Genomic DNA, 21,023 nt, shown 5'->3' with positions numbered 1-21,023 from the left:
ATTTCCTTGGCAGTACTACAGAAGTGGTTTGCCATTGTTTCCTTCTGGGAAGTGTTTTCAACTTCCCACTCTAGCCTATCACCCTGGAATTGCCACAGTCCCCTCCCCAATTTCTTAAGCAAGACCAATCTTACTTAGTTTTTAAGATCAAAGTAGTTTTAGTGATCTTCGTTTTAAGTTTTTAGTTTAGTTTTAAGATCAAAGTAGATCAGCAGGTGCTGTGCTCAGCTGCCACCTGCTGAGGCTTTAAAATAAGTACAGGTAGTCTTTGTTTAGTGACTGCAATTAGTTCTGTCAAAATGGTGGCTAAGCAACACGGTCGCTAAGCAAACACATGACAGAGAGAGAGAGAGAGAGAGAGAGAGAGATACTGCAGAGATCACTGGTTGCTGCCATCTCATTTAGATCCTGAGCCTAACCTGTTTTTTCCCCTTTTTTTGCCTTCTCGGAGGTTGGAGAGATTGTTTAAACAAGCTATCTCTTACTGAGCTGCTTTCCTCCACAGCACAGTGGGTCCAGCCCTAAAAAGTGCTAACTGCAAGTTAACAAGCTCAGCTCTGTGACCTTAATTAGTTGGTTAGAACTCTCTGGCAGGCTGGCAGCTGCTGCTTGAAACTGACCAGACCTTAATCAGTTTCATACTGAAGGCTTTTGTTCTCCTAAATGCACCTATTGGTCAGAAAATTATTTTTTTTATTACAGGTAGTCCTCATTTAGCAACTGCCTCTTACAGCAACCATTCGCAGTTATGACAGTGATGAAAAAGTACCTTTGTGACCAATCCTTGCATTTATGACCTTCACAGGTCTGTAAAACAAAGAAAAGCTGAAATAAGATCTTAAGCACAGTTGCGGTTTCACTTAGCAATCATTTCACTTAATGACCAAGTTGCTGATCCCAATTGTGGTCACTAAATCAGGACTACTTGTACTGTTTATTACCGTCGTACTTGCAAATGGTCATTATCCAAGGCAATTGCTAAATGAGGACTACCTGTATGCTTTATAATATAGTATCTCCTAATCACATCTAAAGCTCTGGACTCATTGTGCAGTCAAATACCAGAAAATAATTGTTTAGAAGCTACTTTTCTTTTGTAGCAGTAACAAAAAGGACAGATTGGAAACCAACCAAATTATGGAAAGTTCTGGAGTACATGCTCAATTTCTTGTACTTAGTTGGAACTGGAACTCAAATGAATTTAAAGACTGATCTAGTCACCACTTTCTAAATGAACAGAATGCAAACAAGGATAATTTTCTTTGTTCCAAAACAACAGATAAAAGAATCCAACAACATGATTTTAAGTCAATGATTCTGAAATTATGTACATGCTTTGGGGACACTTCTTTCTAGGAAATTTCAAGAGTTATATTTTTAATAGATACTTTCTCTTCATTTTTAATAGTTGAATAAATGATCTCAATAGTGCAAATCAATTATTGTATTTTGCTTGTGGTCAGTCATTGGCATAGATTTTTTGCTTGTTTACTTATCATCTCATGACAAATCAGATACCATAAGTATTCCGTAAGAAAACATGAGTGGGGAGCCTCTGGGCATACCCACACTTATGGTTTAAGCTGCTCCTGTGCTGTGCTTGTGCTGGTTTGACTCGAAGTCAGCTTGTAGTGTTCAGTCTGAACTGCAGGCTACCCTGTCCTCCAGTTGGACAATCACCTACTACTATGCCTTACCATCTTTTTCTTCCTAGAAGGTGCCTCCCATGCATAAACAAAAAATTAAAGCACCAAAATGCACATACTTGCAGGCACAACAAACTTTTTAAAAAATCCTTTCTTACTGCCCTGTTTCTTTCTAATGTCTCTAAAAGAGCTACCCTGACCGTGAATGCTGTACTTGAAAACTGTCTATAATGCTTGAGTGTAAATATAATGTTACTGGTGACAAACTTTTAAAAATTTATTTCCCTGAGCTTCCAATACTTCCTTTGCTATTTTTTAATAAGTCCATTGGTGCACCATTTCATTGTTTTTCACCTGAAGGAGAAGGGTTTCACCCTGAGCTCCCAAAGAGCCCATAGACTATTACAGTTATTGGGAGATAAGGATGAAACCCTTCTACTTCGAGTGACTGATAAAATGGTGAACTGATGCATTGCTGGACTTATTTAAGAAAAAGCACAGGGAAATGTAGGAACCTCAGGGAAGGAAAGTACTAATAAAACCAAAACCAAAAATGTTTCTTGTGGCTTTCAAATCAGCAACATTCTATTTATAAGGCAAGAGTTATAGCCACTGTGCTATTACAGCCCTCGTAATAAGGGTAACTCTAAAAAGTATTACAGATTAAAGTAAACTATGACTCAGCTGAAGGGGCATTCCTTCCCCCCCAAAATAGCCAAGGAACTGCTATTTGGGGTTTTCTTTTAAGAACACATATTGGAAAATGAAGGAGATATGCAGAAGTTTCAAAACTCACATGTGGCAAAAGGCAAAAAGCTGAGCATTTACACTTCCTCAATATGCTAATAGTCTTTGGAAGGGCCACAAGTTCCAGACACTAATCACACTTTTTGCCTCTGTATCTGTGTTTGTGTATATCTGTGTGTGCACACTTCTGGTCTTCACAGCTCGAAGCAAGCAACTGTTTTAGCTTCTTAAGAGAGTTGATATTTTTCCAGGTCCTAGCTTTTCAATATTTCTACATATGATGAAAAAAATGATTGTTTGTACCAAGACAGATAATATTTAGTACAATCCAAGAACAGCCAGAAATATTAACAACAAAATTTGTGGGAAGACATCACTATAAAATCAATCACAAATGAATATTTGACAAAGAATACAATGTTAATACTTCTAATGCATTTTGAGTAGCCCATGCCAACTATACAAAACAAAGAGATTAAACTTTGCAACACCACAGGTAACTTTCACACATTGATTTTTATAAGAAATTAGTAAGGCAGACTTTGTCCTTTCTCCCAAGTTATTTATAAAAGAAGCTTTAAACATTTGTCAAAATACTCTACAGAAAGCACATTACCTGATGATTCAGCTTCTTGTAGCACACATAAGCAAGCATGTTGATCAATCAGAATACTGCCAAATTTCCCCTCCAGCAAAGCCAAAGGTAAACCATTCAATTATGCTAAAATAAACTTCTCTGGTGTGTATCTGGGAAGTTAAATATAAAGCTAATAGTAATAAACCTCTCATGTCACAAAGTTCTCAAAGAGAGGAAGAAATATACTCCTATCTTTCTGATTAATATCTGATATCCATTCTTCAAAGCTTGTTCTCACCCTGCCCAGCCAAGAGCGAAAAAGAGAACACTAATGTACACTATGGTTATATTTCAGTGTGTCTGTCTCATCTTCCCCACTGAAGGCATGAAAGAAAGCCATACCTCATGTCACTAAATACTAAAGTGTAAATACAAATCACACGAGCTGTTTCTGATTGGCCTGAAAGAAGAGAATATGAATCTTTGTAAAAACTACCAGGGATTTTAACACCTCTAGTAAGTAGAAGAACTGCAAATATTTCCTGCTGTAGCTTTAGAAGCTTTCAATAACTGAATTAAATAGCAATTTAAATAAAAACATTTTCAGGAAACATTCTTTCAGGAAAGAAAAAGCACATCTTAATGTTTACAAACAACTTTAAGGAAAAAGAGATAGATCTTGTTACAAAAAGAATCAGTCTTTCAGATGAATTTGCACAGTGCTGAAAGGCTAGTTTGGAGGTTTCAAAGAAAAGAAATTAAACTACCAATATTTTTTAGAGTAAAAGGAATGTTTGATACTACAGCAATAAAAAAGAACCAGAATCAATTGTGAAACTACAGAAATGCTTTTAACCCTGAAATGTGCAGTACTGGTATTATGCTACAATAGCAGGTTTTGGCCACTAGAAACCTTGCTTCTCCTTTCAATGCCAACTGTGGCTTCAGAGTCATCTTCAAAGACAGCTCCATATAAATCAAATTAAATCAGATCAAATCAGATCAAATATTTATTACAGTCAAAGACCAGCATAAAGCTCCATATAAACCATATGATGATAAAGCACGAGTTATTATCACCATGGCTTCCCAGTCCTAGAAGGGCCATAACAGCTAGTATGGTGTAGTGGTAAAAGTGCTGCTCTAGGAGTGGGGAGACCCAGATTCTAGTTCACCCACAATCATGGAAGCTCATTTGATGATTTTTGGCCAGCCCTCTCTCTTAGACCAGCCTATCACATAAGGTTAGTTCGTGTGCTGAAAAATAAGAAGAGGCAGTACTATGTATGGACCTCACATTTACCATAAGCAGAGTAAAGCTAAGTTGTCCAGTGATTTGGCCTCCCATGCGTCACGTAACAGCCATCCCAGCATCTCTTATCATACTCCCCTCTGCCCACTATTGTGGAAATATGGTCCCTGTCCTCAAATCCCCAAGCTGCATTTCTTCATTTCCCCCACACCCATCCATATAAGTCAACATGCAACACATCAACCATACTATCAAACACCTTTCTAGAGTTGCAGTTTGTCCAAGCATTTCTGCTGACCCCCCAGCATACCTACCTCCAACATCACCAAGAAACAACCCTTAAATCCAGCTAGGGCCTTCAGGATTCTTTTCTCAGCAGAGTCCTCCTAAGGGTAGAGAGTCTGCTGCTTACTCATTCTAAAACGGTCCTCCATTCCCTGCCTCTCACCCAGGGAATTAATTCCTTACAAATAAAGTCCAATAGTCTTCCATGTCCTCCAAGGAACACTAGCATTAGCAGCTTCCAACTACTATTTTCCACTGCTGCGGCTCTTGTCCAACTAGGTCACCTTCCAATCTTTGCCTCAACATCCACCTCTCTACTTCCACCTCTCTACTTACCTATCTTCATACTTCACAACACAGATGCTGGTAAGCCCAGTTCTTTGTTCCTCTTCCAGCTGCTCATTCCATAACAGCAGCTGTCATGTTGTCTCCTCAACCCTAATGGCCACAATTCCAGAGAAAACTGTAGTCTCCACTAACACTCTGTCCTTGCTATTTCCACTGCTTTCTGGGGATTAACTTTTAGCTGCTTTAGTCTTAACTCCAGACCTGGTCATTTATCTATTTATTTTTCTTCTTCATGTTTTTCCAGAACTTCTTTCACTTCCAATCCCACACAGATCTGAACTATTCCATCCAACCACATTCAAGTCCTCCTCAATTCCCTTCAAACACAACTTTACTTTCATTCCCAAATCTCCTGTCCTAAACTAACTCATAGACCCCAGAAAAATCAAATCAAAATCTATGCCCTAGGTGGTGATGTTAGTTGGATGCCATCATCATTTTTATTTTAAACGTGTCCATTTGGGGACTATTCCTTTCTAGTTTTTGCACCATCCCTCTGGCTTCATGATCTCCATGTGGGAATCACAACAAATCAAATTTGTATTTATAAGAAGTTCTCCCTGTATTAGCTCTACAGAACTCTTACTGCAATTAGCACTCTACTTGTTTTGTATATGGACATTTTCCCCCCATTTTATAATATTTTTTTCCTTTAACAGACTTTTTTTTTTGGCTAGGCTGAAAGGAAATAGATGCCATGACGACAGATAGTATAAAACTGAAAGCAGTGAAAACAAAGAAAAAGAATATCCTTACTGGCTTGGCTGTACTTTGTATAACATTTATCCCACTCAGACCTCCTCCAGGATAATATTGGCTCTGAAGAGAAGCTTCTTGTATTTCTATTACAAGGTAGTCAAACCATAGAGATGAAAGGAGCCATTTTGGTCATCAAACTGCTTGTGCAACTTAAAGAATCTTTGACAGATGTCTGTCTAGCCTGTTCAAACACATCCAGCAAAGGGACACTTACAGGCTCTCTAGGTAACTGGTTGGTTGTACTGTCAAACAGTTTTAATCACATAGAACATTTTGGGACAATGAAGAACAAATTTTGGCCTTTTTCTGGGTGATACTGTTTCTGCATATTTGAAGAATACAATCATCTCTCTCTTCATCAAGTGTTTTATGGTATGCATCCTGCAATCTGTCTTCATAGAACTTTCTAGTCTCAAATTATACTCACAGCACTTATCAAACTGTTCCAGTTTGTCTTCTTAAAGTGTGCTGCAGAGAACTAGTCAGGAGGGATTTGACTAGTACAGAATGAAGTTGAAAAATTACTCCACATGACTGGAAAACAGTACTTCTGTTGATGCAGCCTTAGAATGTGTTTACCTTTTTCACAGGCATGTCACACTGCTGGCTCTTATTCTAGTTGTAATTAACTATTCTTCCAAAATATTTCTTATAGTAATATTATGAAGCCAGATATCTCTCATTCTATACATGTGTATTTGACTTTTGCTTTCCAAATGAAGAACTTTACATTTATCTCTGTTAAATGTCATACTGTTATTTTTAGTTCGTTTCTCAAACTTATCATTTTAAATTTTATTAGCTGCCCAATCCAATCTCTGTCATCTGCAAATTTGATAGGGATTCTTTACACCTCTTCACACAAGACATTAATAAAACATCCAAGAGTGAACCTTATGGCACCCCATTTCATACCTCATTCCAGTTGGATGAGGAACCATTGATCAGGATTTTTTAAATACAATTTCTAAGCAAGTTATATATCATCTTATTTGTCATGCCATCCCATCTATATTTAAGTAGCTTGCTCAAATGCAGCATTGAAATCAAGATGTGTTATGTTTATAGCATTCCAGCAATCTAAGTTACTTGATTTAAAAAATGGAGAAAAAGTTAAGTCTGGTAAAACCTGTTCTTGACAAATCTGGACTGACTTTTGATTATTACTGCATTGGTCCTTGTTGCTGTAGTTATTACCACAGGGTTAAACACTGCTTTCTAAAGGCCTACAGTATGAAATCACTCTTAGTCATTATGCTTTCTGCAATCAGTATTCCACCTAACATAGCCCTTAAGGCCCCAGAAGGAAATAAACTTCATGAGTTGTTAAAAATAAGTATTATATTTTCATTCTAAATATTACATAAATATGAAAAGATGGCAAGCTTAATCACATGGAGGCCAGGATCTTTCTTTTCAGGAAGAACCATTCCATTTTTCATCCAGGGAACAAACAGCTGCCAAGATCTTACTCCATTGTTCCCATTTCTCCTTGGAAGGAAGAACCTGCTCCCAACTGCCGGTTAGTGCAAACCATCAACAATGAACTGTAATTTCACTTGTACCTGAGATTCCCATTCTCCTCCGCAATGCACTCAAACACAAATAAATTGTTCAGGCCCAGATGGGTAGCTTCACCGCTCCCCTTCCAATTAGTTGCTATTTATACCTGATGGCCTATAGTTTATCTACAGAACCGTGCCTTAGACTTTAACCCAGCCTACCTTTGGATTACTTGGCACATCACATTTCCCAAATCAGTTGCCTGGATATATATCCCTCCCGGATCCAATGGTAAGAACTTAAAACATGAAAAGAAACACACATTTTTCCTAAATTTGGAATTCACGGTAGACATGAAATTAAAAGGACTTATTTCAAAGGGCCATCTTTATGAAATGTTTTACTGTTCAGATAAACTAATCAAATGTTTAAGCATATACAGTATGTATGTGTATGTATGTGCATGTGTGTTCTGCATGAGAACTTTAAAAAAAAAAACCTTGCTGGACCAGGCCAAGACCTGTCTTACCCAGCATTTTATTTTTCATAGTACCCAACAGCTGCCTCTGGGGAGCTCATAAGCAGGAATTGAAATCTGTCCCTTTCCTATTGTGCCCTACAACTGATATGCAAAGGCATGCTGTGCCAAATCAGAAGTAACACAGTCTTTGAAGATAAAACCTGTTCACAGATCTGTGTTCCATGAATTTATTTAATACTCCTTTAAAGTCATGCTAGTTAGAAGTCATCATCACAAATTCCACAGGTTAGTTATGTGCTACATGATGAAGTGTTTTCTTCTGTCCATTGTAAATCTGCCAGTCAGCCTCACTGTCTGGCCCCAGGTCCAGTGTTTTGAGAGAGGAAGGAAAATTCCTCCCTGTCCACTTTTTTCAGGCCATGCATGATTTATAATGTGATCAGAAACCCGCTAAGTTGTCTTTCTACAAGCAAGAGTCCCAAACGTTCTAGCCTTTTCTGATAGGGATGGCAGCTGAGCCCCCCCCGCCCCCCGAATCATTTTGGTAGTCCTCTTTTGCACTTTTGCATCTTTATTATATACTGTTTCAAATATGGCACTCAGAACAGTTCTTCAGCTATAGACATGCCAGAGATTTGAATAACAGCATTAGAGTGCTGTCAGGTTTGTTTTCAATTCCTTCCCTAATGATCCACAGAATGGAATTTTCCTTTCTCATAGCTGCCACACACTGAGTCAACATCTTCACTGAACTATTCCCTGTGATGCCAATATTTTTTTTTCTTGGTTAGTTACAGGCAGTTTTGCCAACATCACTAAATAAGTTGGGAGGGGGGCAATGTGCATCACTTCATACTTTCTTAAATGGTTGCTGTTTGCTTCAATATTCATCACCCAGTTTAAAGAGATCCCTGTGGAACACAATCACTGGATTTTACCTACCTGAATACTTTAGAATCATTCACAAACATAGCCAAATATTTAGTACAGTATCTAGTTACAGTTGACTGCTTCTGTTTTAGCAACTTTTTTAAAATGTTGAAGTAGCTCCAGCACCCTTAATGCAAAATTCAAGCTATTAATGGTTTTAGTCACGATAGTTCATATAACCAAAAATATAGTATAAAATTAAGTAAAAATTATTTAGGCTGTCTTTAATACTCAAGTCATTTTTTATTCACTGATTATGGAACACTATAGTTAAGAATATGAGAGTTACTCTTGCTCATGATGCCTGCCCATATTTGATTGATATTGTGAAAACAGGAAAAATTATGTTAAACAAGAAGAATGGAAACTGATCATCTGAGATTAACAGTACCAAATTTCTAATTTTACCACTGAAATTTTATTTCTTGCACAGCAATCTTTATCAGCTAGGCTTCACAAATCTGTTAATATGAAAGGATTAATAATATTAAAATATATGCTCCTCAGTCTGGCCTGCCATTAATTTAACTAAACAAGGGCACATATAGTTAATCCATTGCTTCTGATCTATTATGACCTCTGTATAGAAACAGTTGACCTCTTATTTTGTTTGTTGTTTCAAACATATATGATGGTTCTAACCAATAAAGTTTATAGACTATAGTTATGTGTTGGTTGCTTTAAAAGGTCACATGTGATGCTTCTAATCAGTAAAGGTTATATAGACTATGGTTATGTGGGCATCTGACTTTACTATGCAGAATAATAACTTACAGAGGAAGGAATTATAGTAAGACATGGTTCACTGTATGCCTGATACCTACAGATGCCTGACTTCCCATGTAATTACAGCCACTGGGATTGGATCCAAATTAGTCATATTTAGGGCAGATTCACTGATACCAGTGAAACCTATGCTACACGTGACTGTATTAAGTACCATGGATTTCAAATGGTTGATTGAATAAACTGACTGAGTATGAATAAGTCTGAATCCATTACCCATGGGTGTTGGGTAATTTTTATTCAATGTCTAAATTATAAATTGATCTCACTTTACCTGAAACTTAAATAGCAAATTCTGACAGCACCATACAGAAATCTTGAGGAAGAATATATTGCTATTAGCATATAAATCTCACTTTTCCATTACCATTGCAAGTTTTTTTGTTGATGTTGTTGTTTGCCTTTCAATTTTCTATGATAAAAACTAATCTAACGAAGGCAAAAGAGAGATCTACAATCAAGCAGTAAGACAGTATTGGTTATTCAACAATTTATAGTATTAATAAGATTACAGTCCTATCATCATATACTGTATCTGAAAAACAATGAAACCAATTTGTGGTAGTACAGCTTTGCACTGAAAGTTATCTGTACTTCTTATCAACATCACATTCAGACCTTTGTTTCCCCAAGATGCTCTCTCGTACAGATTGCAGTAATGCCATGCTTTCTTCCAAACGAACGTTAAGTAAAATAATACAAGAGAATATCAACATGTATGAAGATTTAAGGAGAAGTTGCCAAATGTTATAGTAATGAACATGCAACAGTTTTCTAACAACCAGTTCTCACTGCATGCTGTAATAAATTATGGGAAAGAGCCAAGGTAAGCACTTTTGTCAAAGAGACAAAGTGCCCCTTTGAAAAAGGCAAAAAACAGAACAAAAGAAAAACAACCCAAACCCTCACAGCAGAAAATCCTTCACAGAAGCTAAGTTCAGGATGTTTACCTTTGAGCTTTTTTTTTTTTTTTTACATTTCATACTCATGCTCAGTAGGATAGCAAGATATATTAAAAATTGGCCGAAAATAAGCTGTTATGTAAATGCCACACAACATCCTGTTGTAACAAAATGTTCAGACTTTTCAATAGGTGCTCTCCTTTGTTTCTTTTGTGTCTTTGCATTCTGTGTAATAATTACTTAATAGACTCAGGTTACTATAAGCAGGAAATGAGACTTTGAACTTCCCCCTCCCCCTGCCCATGAACATGCCAGCTTCCATTGATAGCATTTGCTAAGGCTTGGAAATCTCAATGTTGTATAGACCAAAAAAGGGGTATGGTATTTTACCAAAAGCCTGGAAGCAATGGGATGAAAAATACTGGGATCCAGTCCCTCAAAGTCTCAACATTTTCACACTTCTGTGCCAGCTTCAGATTTGAAAAATAGTCAGATAAACTCAAGAAAATCTCTAAATATATTCCTCCCCATTGCAATTTTTTTTTTTAAAATAAAAAACACGGAAGAAGACAGATGAAGCAAACGTCCCTCCATTCTCATTTCTACCATGTCAGGTGATATCAGCCCTTCGAGGTAGTCCAGACAGGACACCAAAACCATGAGTACTAATACTAACTTTATTGTATGGTTGCAGTAACAGAATCTTGCAAGTCTAAAAGCACTTCCCCCCTCCCCTGCTTTTACGTTCCAGAGAACTATGGAGGGTCCCTTCCAAGACGCTTTCTCCACTCCCATCCCTCCTTTGGATTCAGATTTCTCTTATCAGACTGTTGTCTAGGCTGCAGCTCTTCCTCCTGTCTCCTAAGGTTATTCTCACATCCCATTACATCTGGTAACCAACTGAGCAATAGAAACACTGGACATTTTGTACTCCGTTAGGTTTTATAATAGTTTTTTTTAAAACCATCATTTCGTTTAGCCCTCTAAAATCCAACACAAAACAGATGGGGGATGGGTGGATGGAAACAAACAAATTCAGGCAGGTGAGTTGAATTATCTTGCATTATTTTCATGGTTCTTCCATGCCCATTATACAAAACCATCATTACAAGTAACATGCTTTTGCACTGACATCAGGTCCAAAGCCTGATTAGAATTCAATCAAATACAGGAGAATTTACGATGTATGGAGTAGCTATTAGCCTTTGTTAATCCACAGCCAAATTAATATTCACAAAAACCTTTACTGTACTATAGCTGATGTTCTGAACAATTTAAACAACTTATGTAGTCTCAAGGAACAACTAAGTCCTTAAAAATTAGCATTCCATCTATTCCTTCAATCAAAGATTTCACTAGGAAAATAAATTTCTAATATACTAGGAGAAAGGTTTCACTGCCACCTGCTGGCTTTGATAGCTAATATCTGTGTAACCTATCTAAGTAAGGAAATAACTGCGTTGCGCCTGAAGAATTTCAGAAATGGCACTTTAAACGGCACTCGTGACACTTGGATGGTAATGTTTGGTGGTATGTTCAAAGGTATACACTCATCAAGTGTTCATTCTCTTTCTGATTAGCAAGATATTTTTCCTGTGGTTTTCTCTTTGCTTTTTCCAAATGAGTATCTCACTGAGCTTGTAGAAATTGTTGCTGTTTTAAATATTAAATACCCCAACAAGCAATTGCATTTAACTCTTAGAAACTGATCAAGGGATGAATTCTTTTCTGATATGCTGTGGATGAAAGATATTATATTCACATAATGAATTTCTATATGTAGATTTTTTTATATATAAACTGGTCTTTACACTATTGTGCAGTGAGTAAAGAGGATGGCCTTGAAGAATAGAGGGAAGATCCATTACCAAGGCAAGGTAACGTTCAGATAAATGAGGCTTGAGTCCAAGCCAAGAAAGTGGTTTACAAAAATACCTCAGACAGTCCCCCCACCCCCTTAATTCTCATGAAGATAGAAAGGGGAGGAAGGAAAGCGTATTCAGACTTGCAAGATTCTGTTACTATAGTTGTTCTAATAAAAATGGCATGGTGTCTGTTTCTTAATCTGGTCTATCTTATATGGCTGACAAATTCTTATCCTTAAACAATCTTAAATTTTATCTGGTTATTGTCATATTAAATTTCAAATTGTATATTGATGTCCCTTGCTCCTGAGATAAGAAGAAACCCTCAGCTTGCTGGCATTTCACAAAGTTGCGGAGACCATACTGTCCCAACAGGCTTTTGGTGCAGACCAGTGTTTTTCAACCTTGGCTGGCTGGGGAATTCTGGGAGTTGAAGTCCAGACCTTTTAGAGTTGCCAAGGTTGAGAAACACTGGTGTAGACAGGGACCTGGGATGCATTTGAGGTTTTTATTACATGAATTAGGAGGTTTTATTTTTCTATTATATAAACCTACTTGTTCCAATACGCATCATTTTATGTTTCCTTTCATTTGATATCATTTGCATTTTGTTACAACAATCAAATTTGAAGATATATATTATATATAAAGTATACAGTACACACACACACACACACAGTGCATTTGGAAAGTATACAGACCCCCTTCACTTTTTTCAATTTTGTTATGTTGCAGCCTGATACTACAATCGTTCAAATTCATTTTTTTTCTCATTAATCTACACTCAGTACCCCATAATGACAAAGTGAAAACATAATTTTAGAAATGTTTGCAAATGTATGAAAAAGGAAAACTGAAATATCACATTGGCATAAGTATTCAGAGTTAAGGGAGAAAATATACATATCCATATTCTTCTTCTTCTTCTTTTTTTTGGTAATATTGATGTTCTTTACCTACTACTAGTAATTAACTATAATGTAGTAAGAAAATATTAAATAATTACATTGAACAGTAACTATTTCATATCTTTCTAAAACTTAGTATTTAGAATCTACTGGTGTTATCACACTTGTTTTTCTTTATTTGCTAATTTTGGAACATATATTTAGAATTAGTACTGAACTCCAGAATATGCTTTCATATTAATTTCATGTAAAGTAACCAGAAAGCAAAAGATGACTTTAACCACACATGGAATTAGGTTTGTACAGAAAATCTACGTTTAACATATAGGGGATGGATGAAAATAAGGACATGAGACAATGTGGCTTTAGAAAGCCTTGCATTATGTTAAACATGTTCCTACCTGAGTACCCAAACATGCAACCATCATATGAGTAAGGAGTTTAGCAGCAAACATTGATGTTCTCGTACATAAGAGGTATGAAAATATAGCCAAGATGAAGCCTGTTTTAACAAAACAAAGCAGGAATGATACTTAGAATATAATTAATCAATCAGCCAAAACATAAATCGGAGGAAAATTGTAAAACAAGAACCTTAATCTATGAAAACCAAGTTTAATTCAGATCATTTCACAAATTCCAGACCAAGGGTATCCACAGCAAGACAGGGTTTTGTCCAAATTGGAAAATGAGGTCATGATGTACAATAGAAGGTCATGATGCCACAACACAATGTTACAACACAAGCCAAAAAGAGGCAGAGTTTGAGTTGCAATATTGTGATGCATTTTTAATCATTTCTGCCCCCACTTGTGTCTCTGTGGATAGTCATGTTCTTAACTTCTCCTGCTTCTAAGATATTTTCATAGCACTCATATTTTTATGGTGAATCACACATACTTTATAGAAAATCTCTGTGCTGGAATTCATAACCTGTATGATTATATATTAAAGTATCTTTATTTAACACAGAACTATTTATATAAACAAGCTATTGGGCTACTTTTGGAGGAAGAGTGGTATCATAATTAAACAAATTCCATTTTTTTAAAAATTTCAATGAGTTTTGTACTATTATCCTTCCAAGATTCATTACCTTTGTCAAATATAATTATCTTAGATAAACGTCTGAATTTTAAATACCCTACTAAAAATTTAGATTATATTAAACATCTAGATTTATAAAATCTAAATTTAGATTTAAAATATGTGTTAATATGTCCTATGTGTATGGAAGTAAAATTACAATTTTTAGCAGTAATCATTGGGCAAAGTTATCCACTTTTAACTACTTAGAGAGAAATCAGTAAGTACTGAATTCTGAATAACTGGAAGAAAGTATATCAAATGAGACTTCTTTGGCTAATAGCTAAAGGAAGCATAAAATGTTTTATTTGCATTTTTCTCCCTGTTAAGATAAGGTCTTCTTTGAGAATATTATCAATATATACAATTTATTTTGATCAGGATTCAAATAATCACACAATTACTTTGAAGGATCCAAGGAAAAATTGGATTTGTAGGAGTCAGTTCTCTATGGCCTTTTGAAAGCAAAAAAACAAAACAAAAAAACAAACCTGGAGTAAAAAATGAGGGTCAAAATCTTCACTGTGCATGTCTAAAATAGCTCTCTAAACTTTCCTTATGTTCCTTACTTACATAGTGATTTTCTGAAAGAACTGCCAATGTTATCTATTTTTAAATCAATACATAATTCAACAATAATAATACTGTAACATAACTGACCAGAAATACAGATGAAACCAGAAGAAAAGAAAGCTTCATTGTAAGAAGAGAAGCTGTCTGTCTGTGCACTGGCTGCATAAACTGACATGTGTGAACACGAGCATTCCACGTAATCGGACAAATCATCCATCAGCTTACAGAATTGAGTATTAGACAGCCAGCTACAGGGGGAACAAAAATTAGCAGTTAATTTTTTATTTCTTAAATTGATCAGTAATGTCATAAAATATAAACAAATATTCTAAGAATTATGTTGGTCTATTACAGAACCAATGTGCTTTTGAAAATCCACCAGAATAAAGTTCCTTGTTTCATAAAACTTATTGGCTAGAGTGATGAATGATTGGCCACAAGGAATATAAAGTCCAGACAAAGTTTAGAATGTAAACTGATCGATGCCAAACTTTATGGGAAAGCATAGTTTTGTAGAGGTGTGGGAGACTTCCAAGACCTGAGAGAGTCTAAAACTGATTTTCTTAGCAGGGTATCAACCAAAGCTTCACAGCCTAATTCAAGCAGATGAAATTAAACTGGGTTAGTATGTCAAATCTTGGTCAGGAGTTAGAAAGCTCCTATATACCACCATATACAAGAGCTGTTACATGTCCATAAGTATGTTTTCAGACCCAAACCAGAAACCTGATGGGGCCTTGTTAAAGAACTCCATGTTTCCCTGATTTTATACAGGGAATCATGTAGAAGACAGTTATTCAAGGCCAGGAACACATTAAGAAGGAGGCATCAGGTTCCAATAAACTTGTTTCACCCTGTCAGTGCCTCCATATTTTCCACAATTCTTGACTCTGAGAATTGTGTGAGCCCAGGAAAAGGCACAGCTTCTTTAAGAAGGCACCAACAGATGCAGTGAGCACACTCACATCCTCTATGAAGCACACCCTTCACTTTGCATCCACATAGAAGCACATCACTAATATACGTACATTGTGTGTGTTTGTGTGATGGACACAAACACAGAGACATACAAAAGGAATAAGAAATATACCTTTCAGCAACCTGATTCCAAAGAAGACACAAAGACTTATGAGGAATGATATGGCTGTCTGTTGAATAAATCCGGTAGATGACCTCATTATTATCTTTTAGCTGAACTGGACTCTGTCCCTGCAAGCTCATTGAAAAAACCTGAAATGTGAAAGATGGATATTTTTTGCCTTTAAAATATTCACATGATTCTTATTTTACACTAAATATTCAAATCTATCTTATTCCAAGCAGGCCATCAGTAAATCCTGAAAAGATAGCAATTCTCTATTAGGTATCTAATAGATATTATTAGTCTCTATTAGTTTGAAGTATTTCCCCACTATCCTTCCCTAAGATACACTGACTAAAACTTCATAATGCAAAGATTTGCTCTACTGCAGAGATACTGACCTTGCATCTGCTTTCTAAAAAAGAGGTTTAAATTCCATCTCAGACAAAATGTCAAGAAGATTTGAATCCATATCTTATGGATGCTAAATTACAGAACCAGAGTGCCCTTAATATTATTAATTCAATCTTTGCTTTAAGAATGTAATCTTCAGAATCTTACACATGTGATGTAAGCATGTATAAAAGCATATACTTTCAAACAATTTATTTATTTACTAAGATTCTGTGTAGCTTACTGCCTCCTTAAATTAATAAGATTAAAAACCTAGAAATAACAAGAAACAGCAAAAACCCAAGATAAACTCTTCCAACAACAATAAAAGGCACTCACACTTTGTGGTTAGTCAATATTCCATCTATTCTATCCATCTCCAGAAGAGCTCTTTTTAATGCTCTTTGAAACCTTAACAGAGATGGGACAGTCCTTAGATCTGTGAGGAGGTTATTCCAAAATAAGGAGGGACATCACTGAGAAGACATGAGATTGGAGTCCCTGAAGATGGCATTCCCTTGGTGGAGGGTCCCTTAACATACCTTCTTCTCAATGGTCTTACTAGATAGGCTGATTCCCCCTGCAGCAGGCAGCCCCTGACATACCCAGGCTCTAAGCCATATATGGTTTTAAAAGATGTCAGCAACACCTTGAATTGCATTTGAAAACTGGTAGCCAACACAGGTCCAGCCATGCAGATGTTACATGGGCAAACCTTAGTATGTCCATGACTATCCAAGCTGCCACACGCTTACTCAGCTGCAGCTTCCAAAGGGTTTTCAGTGGCAGCCTCATGTATAACAAGTTGTGATAATCCAACTATTGGTTGTACCCTTTTACATTTACACAAGTTTTATTGTACAGTAAAGCTATAATTATGTCCATGCATTTCTATATGGATTCTCACTGAAGTAAGCAGCAGTTCTGAATAAACATGCATGAAATCTGAGTATAAAAGTAATTCTGTTAAGGTTGGGTAGCACTTTGGATTCCAAGGAAGGAATGTGTTTCGAGATATGGGTGACGTCCACATGGCATTTGTCAGAAACACTTAAACCAAATGTGTCTTTTCCTAGAATAGTATGGCAGCTGCAGAGGTCAGCTGTGCAAACCCAGAAAACACAATGTTTTAAGGTGTTCCTGACAGGTGCATTCCCACGTGTGCTCTGAATCATATATTTTCCTTTGAATCTGCAGCACTGCATCATCCTAAATTGTACAAATCAATGTGTCATAAGCTCCAATTGATTTTTTCCTAGTAAAATGTTTTAAGATATTCAATTGATCTTCATTTATAAGTGTCATTCAAAATCCACACCATCACTCAGAGTTGCTCATGGAACTCAAAATTCGGAATCTAGCATTTCCTAAATAATAGCAATTACTAGGTTTCATCTATCTTATGTAAGGTTCATAAATGTGTCTCTGACAGAGCAGCTGAGGTTGTAAAACCTGATAGCTAGGTCAGTGGAAAGCAATGGCTCCCCAATTATTTGTGAAACTTCCTTATTGATTCTGGCAGCAGATTCTCTTGCAATACTAACACAGGCCCAGTGTGCTATCACAGGCAGTGAGACAATGAAAAGCCATTATGCAAGCAATGAGAATCAAGGTATAGCAGGACAAATCAGGATTAAAGAGATACATGCACAACCCTTTTTCGTGAACAAGGTTCATGTATCATCAGTTTTCTTTGATATTCTACATAAGCCATATTTGCTTGCCAACCATAAGCAAATATTCTTACTATTTCCTATATCCAAATCATGCACATGATGTTGTGAACTATGAAAAGCCATTGAAACAATAGTCTGCTACTAATATGGCTGCTGATTTAGATGAAATTATATTAAAATATTTTTTAAATTCAATATGTCATAAATGAAGTGAAACAAATACAACCCAATCTTATAAAGGCAATAAAATGAAAGAATTTTGAACCAGATGAGTACCTGGATGTAAGATGAATGGGAACAACATATAAGGAACTTTGAAATTTCTAATGAAACAAAACACACAGGATATTGGTGTAATAAATAGTTTAACAGTTTACCTTATTTTTTAGGGCAATTCCTCTACCATCCGCTATAAACCATTGCTGGCTACTATATTCAGTGACTTGAATGAACCTACAGGTTGCATCATTAGAATGAGATGAAGTAGGAACTTCCAACAAATGGTCAGGAACTCTAATGAAATCCCCATCTTTTCCATCAAATCTATGTCCATTGATTTGTTGTGGATACCAGTGATGGGACGTGATTACAATATAAGGGCAATGGTCAAGAATGGTTTTACCTCTGTTAAAACAGAACAGTAACAAGCTTAAGTACAGTAATCAGAAAATTATTATCTGTAGGGAAAAATGTGTAGTAGCTCATGCCTGCTCATGGTTATTGATTTATTAGCTCATCAGCAATAAAATGAATAATGTATAAAATATTAATTTATCAATAATTACTGTAATGTCTTCAGGCTTCAGTTCAGAAACCTTTAAATGTGACAGGAAAAAAATATGTGATCCTGATCTTGAGTGCTGAAGGATTCATTTCATAGAATGTTAGACATCTTGAACAATTTGCCTATTTTGCACATTAAGATACAGAAGTGTGCTACATACACAGATCTGCAAATAGTCTTTAACATTCACATTGCTGTTAACGTGTGCTCAGTACATATGTAGAAAACATCTTACCTTTCACCCTGTGAGCCACACATTACACCAACAAGAAGAGAAAAAGCAAATTTCTCAGTAATATCAGCAAGGAAGCTGTAGCCTCGAGTATCCTTGCGTTTGGGGTTAGCAAGTGCACAGAGGATTTCATACAAAAGATTTCTGTTTTGATCAGTGAGTCCCTGTATTTCTCCTTCAGATATTACCTTGAGAAGCAAATATTTGAAAAAAAAATGTTAAGTGCATAAAAAGATTCAATTCTTTTATTCTGGGACAATTGGTGACAATTAAACATTTCAAGCACAAAATAAACACATGCCTAATAAATATTGAGAGTAAGTACCATTGATTTCAATAGAGCTCTTCTCCTGCTTAATATCCATAACTAAAACTCCGCAGAATACCAATCTTGAATACATTGGCGATAGCTTAAGCCATGATCAATGTATTGATATTTTTATGTTTTATGTATTTATATGTATTTATGGTTTTAACGTTGTGTGTGAACTGCCCAGAGTCCCCCATTGGGGAGAGATGGGCGGGGGAGAAATTTAATAAATAAATAAAATAAATAAATTTGACACTGACATTGTATATCATCTGCTTTCTACTTCATTTCAGTTCAACAGCTGGATGAGTAACCCTCATCTAAGCAGGCAAATATTGCTTATAGATCTTCTACACAAAATGCATGTATTTCTGTTTTCAGAAACAAAGCCATCATTGGGTCAAGGCTTTTACCATTCTGACCTCATCTTTCAAAGAACATGCCCACTTCTAATTCTATGAAATCATTAATCACTGTAGAAGGGAGAACCAGATAAATACCTTATCTATGATATACATCATAGCAGCAAGTTGCTCTTCTGTACTTTCTGTGACTACTTTGATATTTAAATGCTGGAGGATTGTGTTCAAAATAGTATCATCAAGTGGTTGGAACAACTGATCTGTAAGACTCCAGAGTGCTTGGGAGTTTGAATCAGAGACAATGGTGATGTTGGCGATACCATAGATGCTATCAACTCTGGCACCTCCTGTAGGATTGAACAGCATAACTTGGAAACGTTTAGGAAACAGATTCAGATATCCAGTCTTTGGGATGAGTGTTATACTCAGAAGAGCATTTCTCTGTCCAGATTCAAAAGACAACATTCCTTCAGATGCAATAAAATCTTGTCCAGAAATGGCAGGTGATATGATTACATGACCAAGAGCTTCAGGTCTCAACAGCTCCTGGAAATCAAGAAACAAATGTTTAGGTAAGAAATTAATTATATTGCAATTTGTAAGAACAAACTTGCTTCAACATTTCTAAAGACTTCAGTCCATGACAGACACTCTGTAACACTATGTTTTAGCATCTCATCTATCTAGCCCAGACTTATGTATTCTGGCAAAAAATGCTGTATCACCAAACTAGAGAATTTTCAAATCTTTAAATTGTCTACTATGGTTGGTAAAATGGTTTAGAAACTAGCTACTCCCACACTTTCAAAACACAGGAGTATTAATTCTAAAGATAGGTCTTTCAAAGGAAAGTGAAGTGCTTTAGGCATCACTTTGAGCAGGCAAGAGATGAACACTGGAACTGATATCTAAATGATGCAACAGTAGTTTTTAAACTGTTGGCCCTTCAGTAGGCAGGACATGAGGCAAAAGGTGGCTGGGTCCATACTTTATACATATACAGTTGTTATTTTTCACTAGTTTATCAACTCCCAGAATTTACAAAAGGTATTGCTGGCTACTCAGCAGCTAGTCACCTGCCCAATACTAATCAGGGGAAATTTCCTGAGTTAACAACATGGAAGTCATTTGCCAGCTCAGAATGGCATCTTCTCCTGCAGCAACTAGGCAGATTCAATCTACATCTAGGACCCTAATATTTCCCTTATGCATCCATGTTTCAATAGCACAAGATCTTACATGTGTATGTTCAGTTGATATATATACAATGCACATGCACCTACTGTAGGTAAAAGGACATTGTTTGTAAAAGATTATAATAATGTAATTGCTATTAATTTATAACCATCAAGAGCTACTGGTCAGTGGCTAAGAGGAGAAAGGCCAGAAAAGCCCATAACTCAGCTGAGTTTATATATATGAAAGCAATAGATAGTAGACAAAATGGAGGAATGCATTTCTCTCAATAAAACTCAATAATATCTGAATGAAAGGAAAATGATCATTGTCCTCTATATCCCAGAAACTACTTAATCTT

General features: G+C 36.2%; 1 protein-coding gene across 1 annotated transcript in view; it reads right to left on the bottom strand.

Annotated features, from left to right (window-relative positions):
- Positions 1–21,023, bottom strand: part of ADGRV1 (adhesion G protein-coupled receptor V1) — a 275,296-nt gene that overhangs the window by 96,511 nt on the left and 157,762 nt on the right. Inside the window, exons 78-83 of the mRNA XM_088130185.1 lie at positions 19,625–20,032; positions 18,818–19,002; positions 18,176–18,422; positions 15,739–15,878; positions 14,736–14,896; positions 13,391–13,491 (exon numbers count right to left, since the gene is read on the bottom strand). Of these exons, the coding sequence (XP_087986311.1) occupies positions 13,391–13,491; positions 14,736–14,896; positions 15,739–15,878; positions 18,176–18,422; positions 18,818–19,002; positions 19,625–20,032 (1,242 nt within the window). The remainder of the gene's footprint in view (positions 1–13,390; positions 13,492–14,735; positions 14,897–15,738; positions 15,879–18,175; positions 18,423–18,817; positions 19,003–19,624; positions 20,033–21,023) is intronic.

This window comes from Python bivittatus, unplaced genomic scaffold (assembly GCF_059951505.1).
Source record: "Python bivittatus isolate LINGU-HERP-01145 unplaced genomic scaffold, Pbiv_v1 ctg000850_np1212, whole genome shotgun sequence".
Classification (NCBI taxonomy): domain Eukaryota; kingdom Metazoa; phylum Chordata; class Lepidosauria; order Squamata; family Pythonidae; genus Python; species Python bivittatus.
Note: the sequence above shows the minus strand (reverse complement) of the source record. Positions and strands in the feature narration are given on the sequence as shown.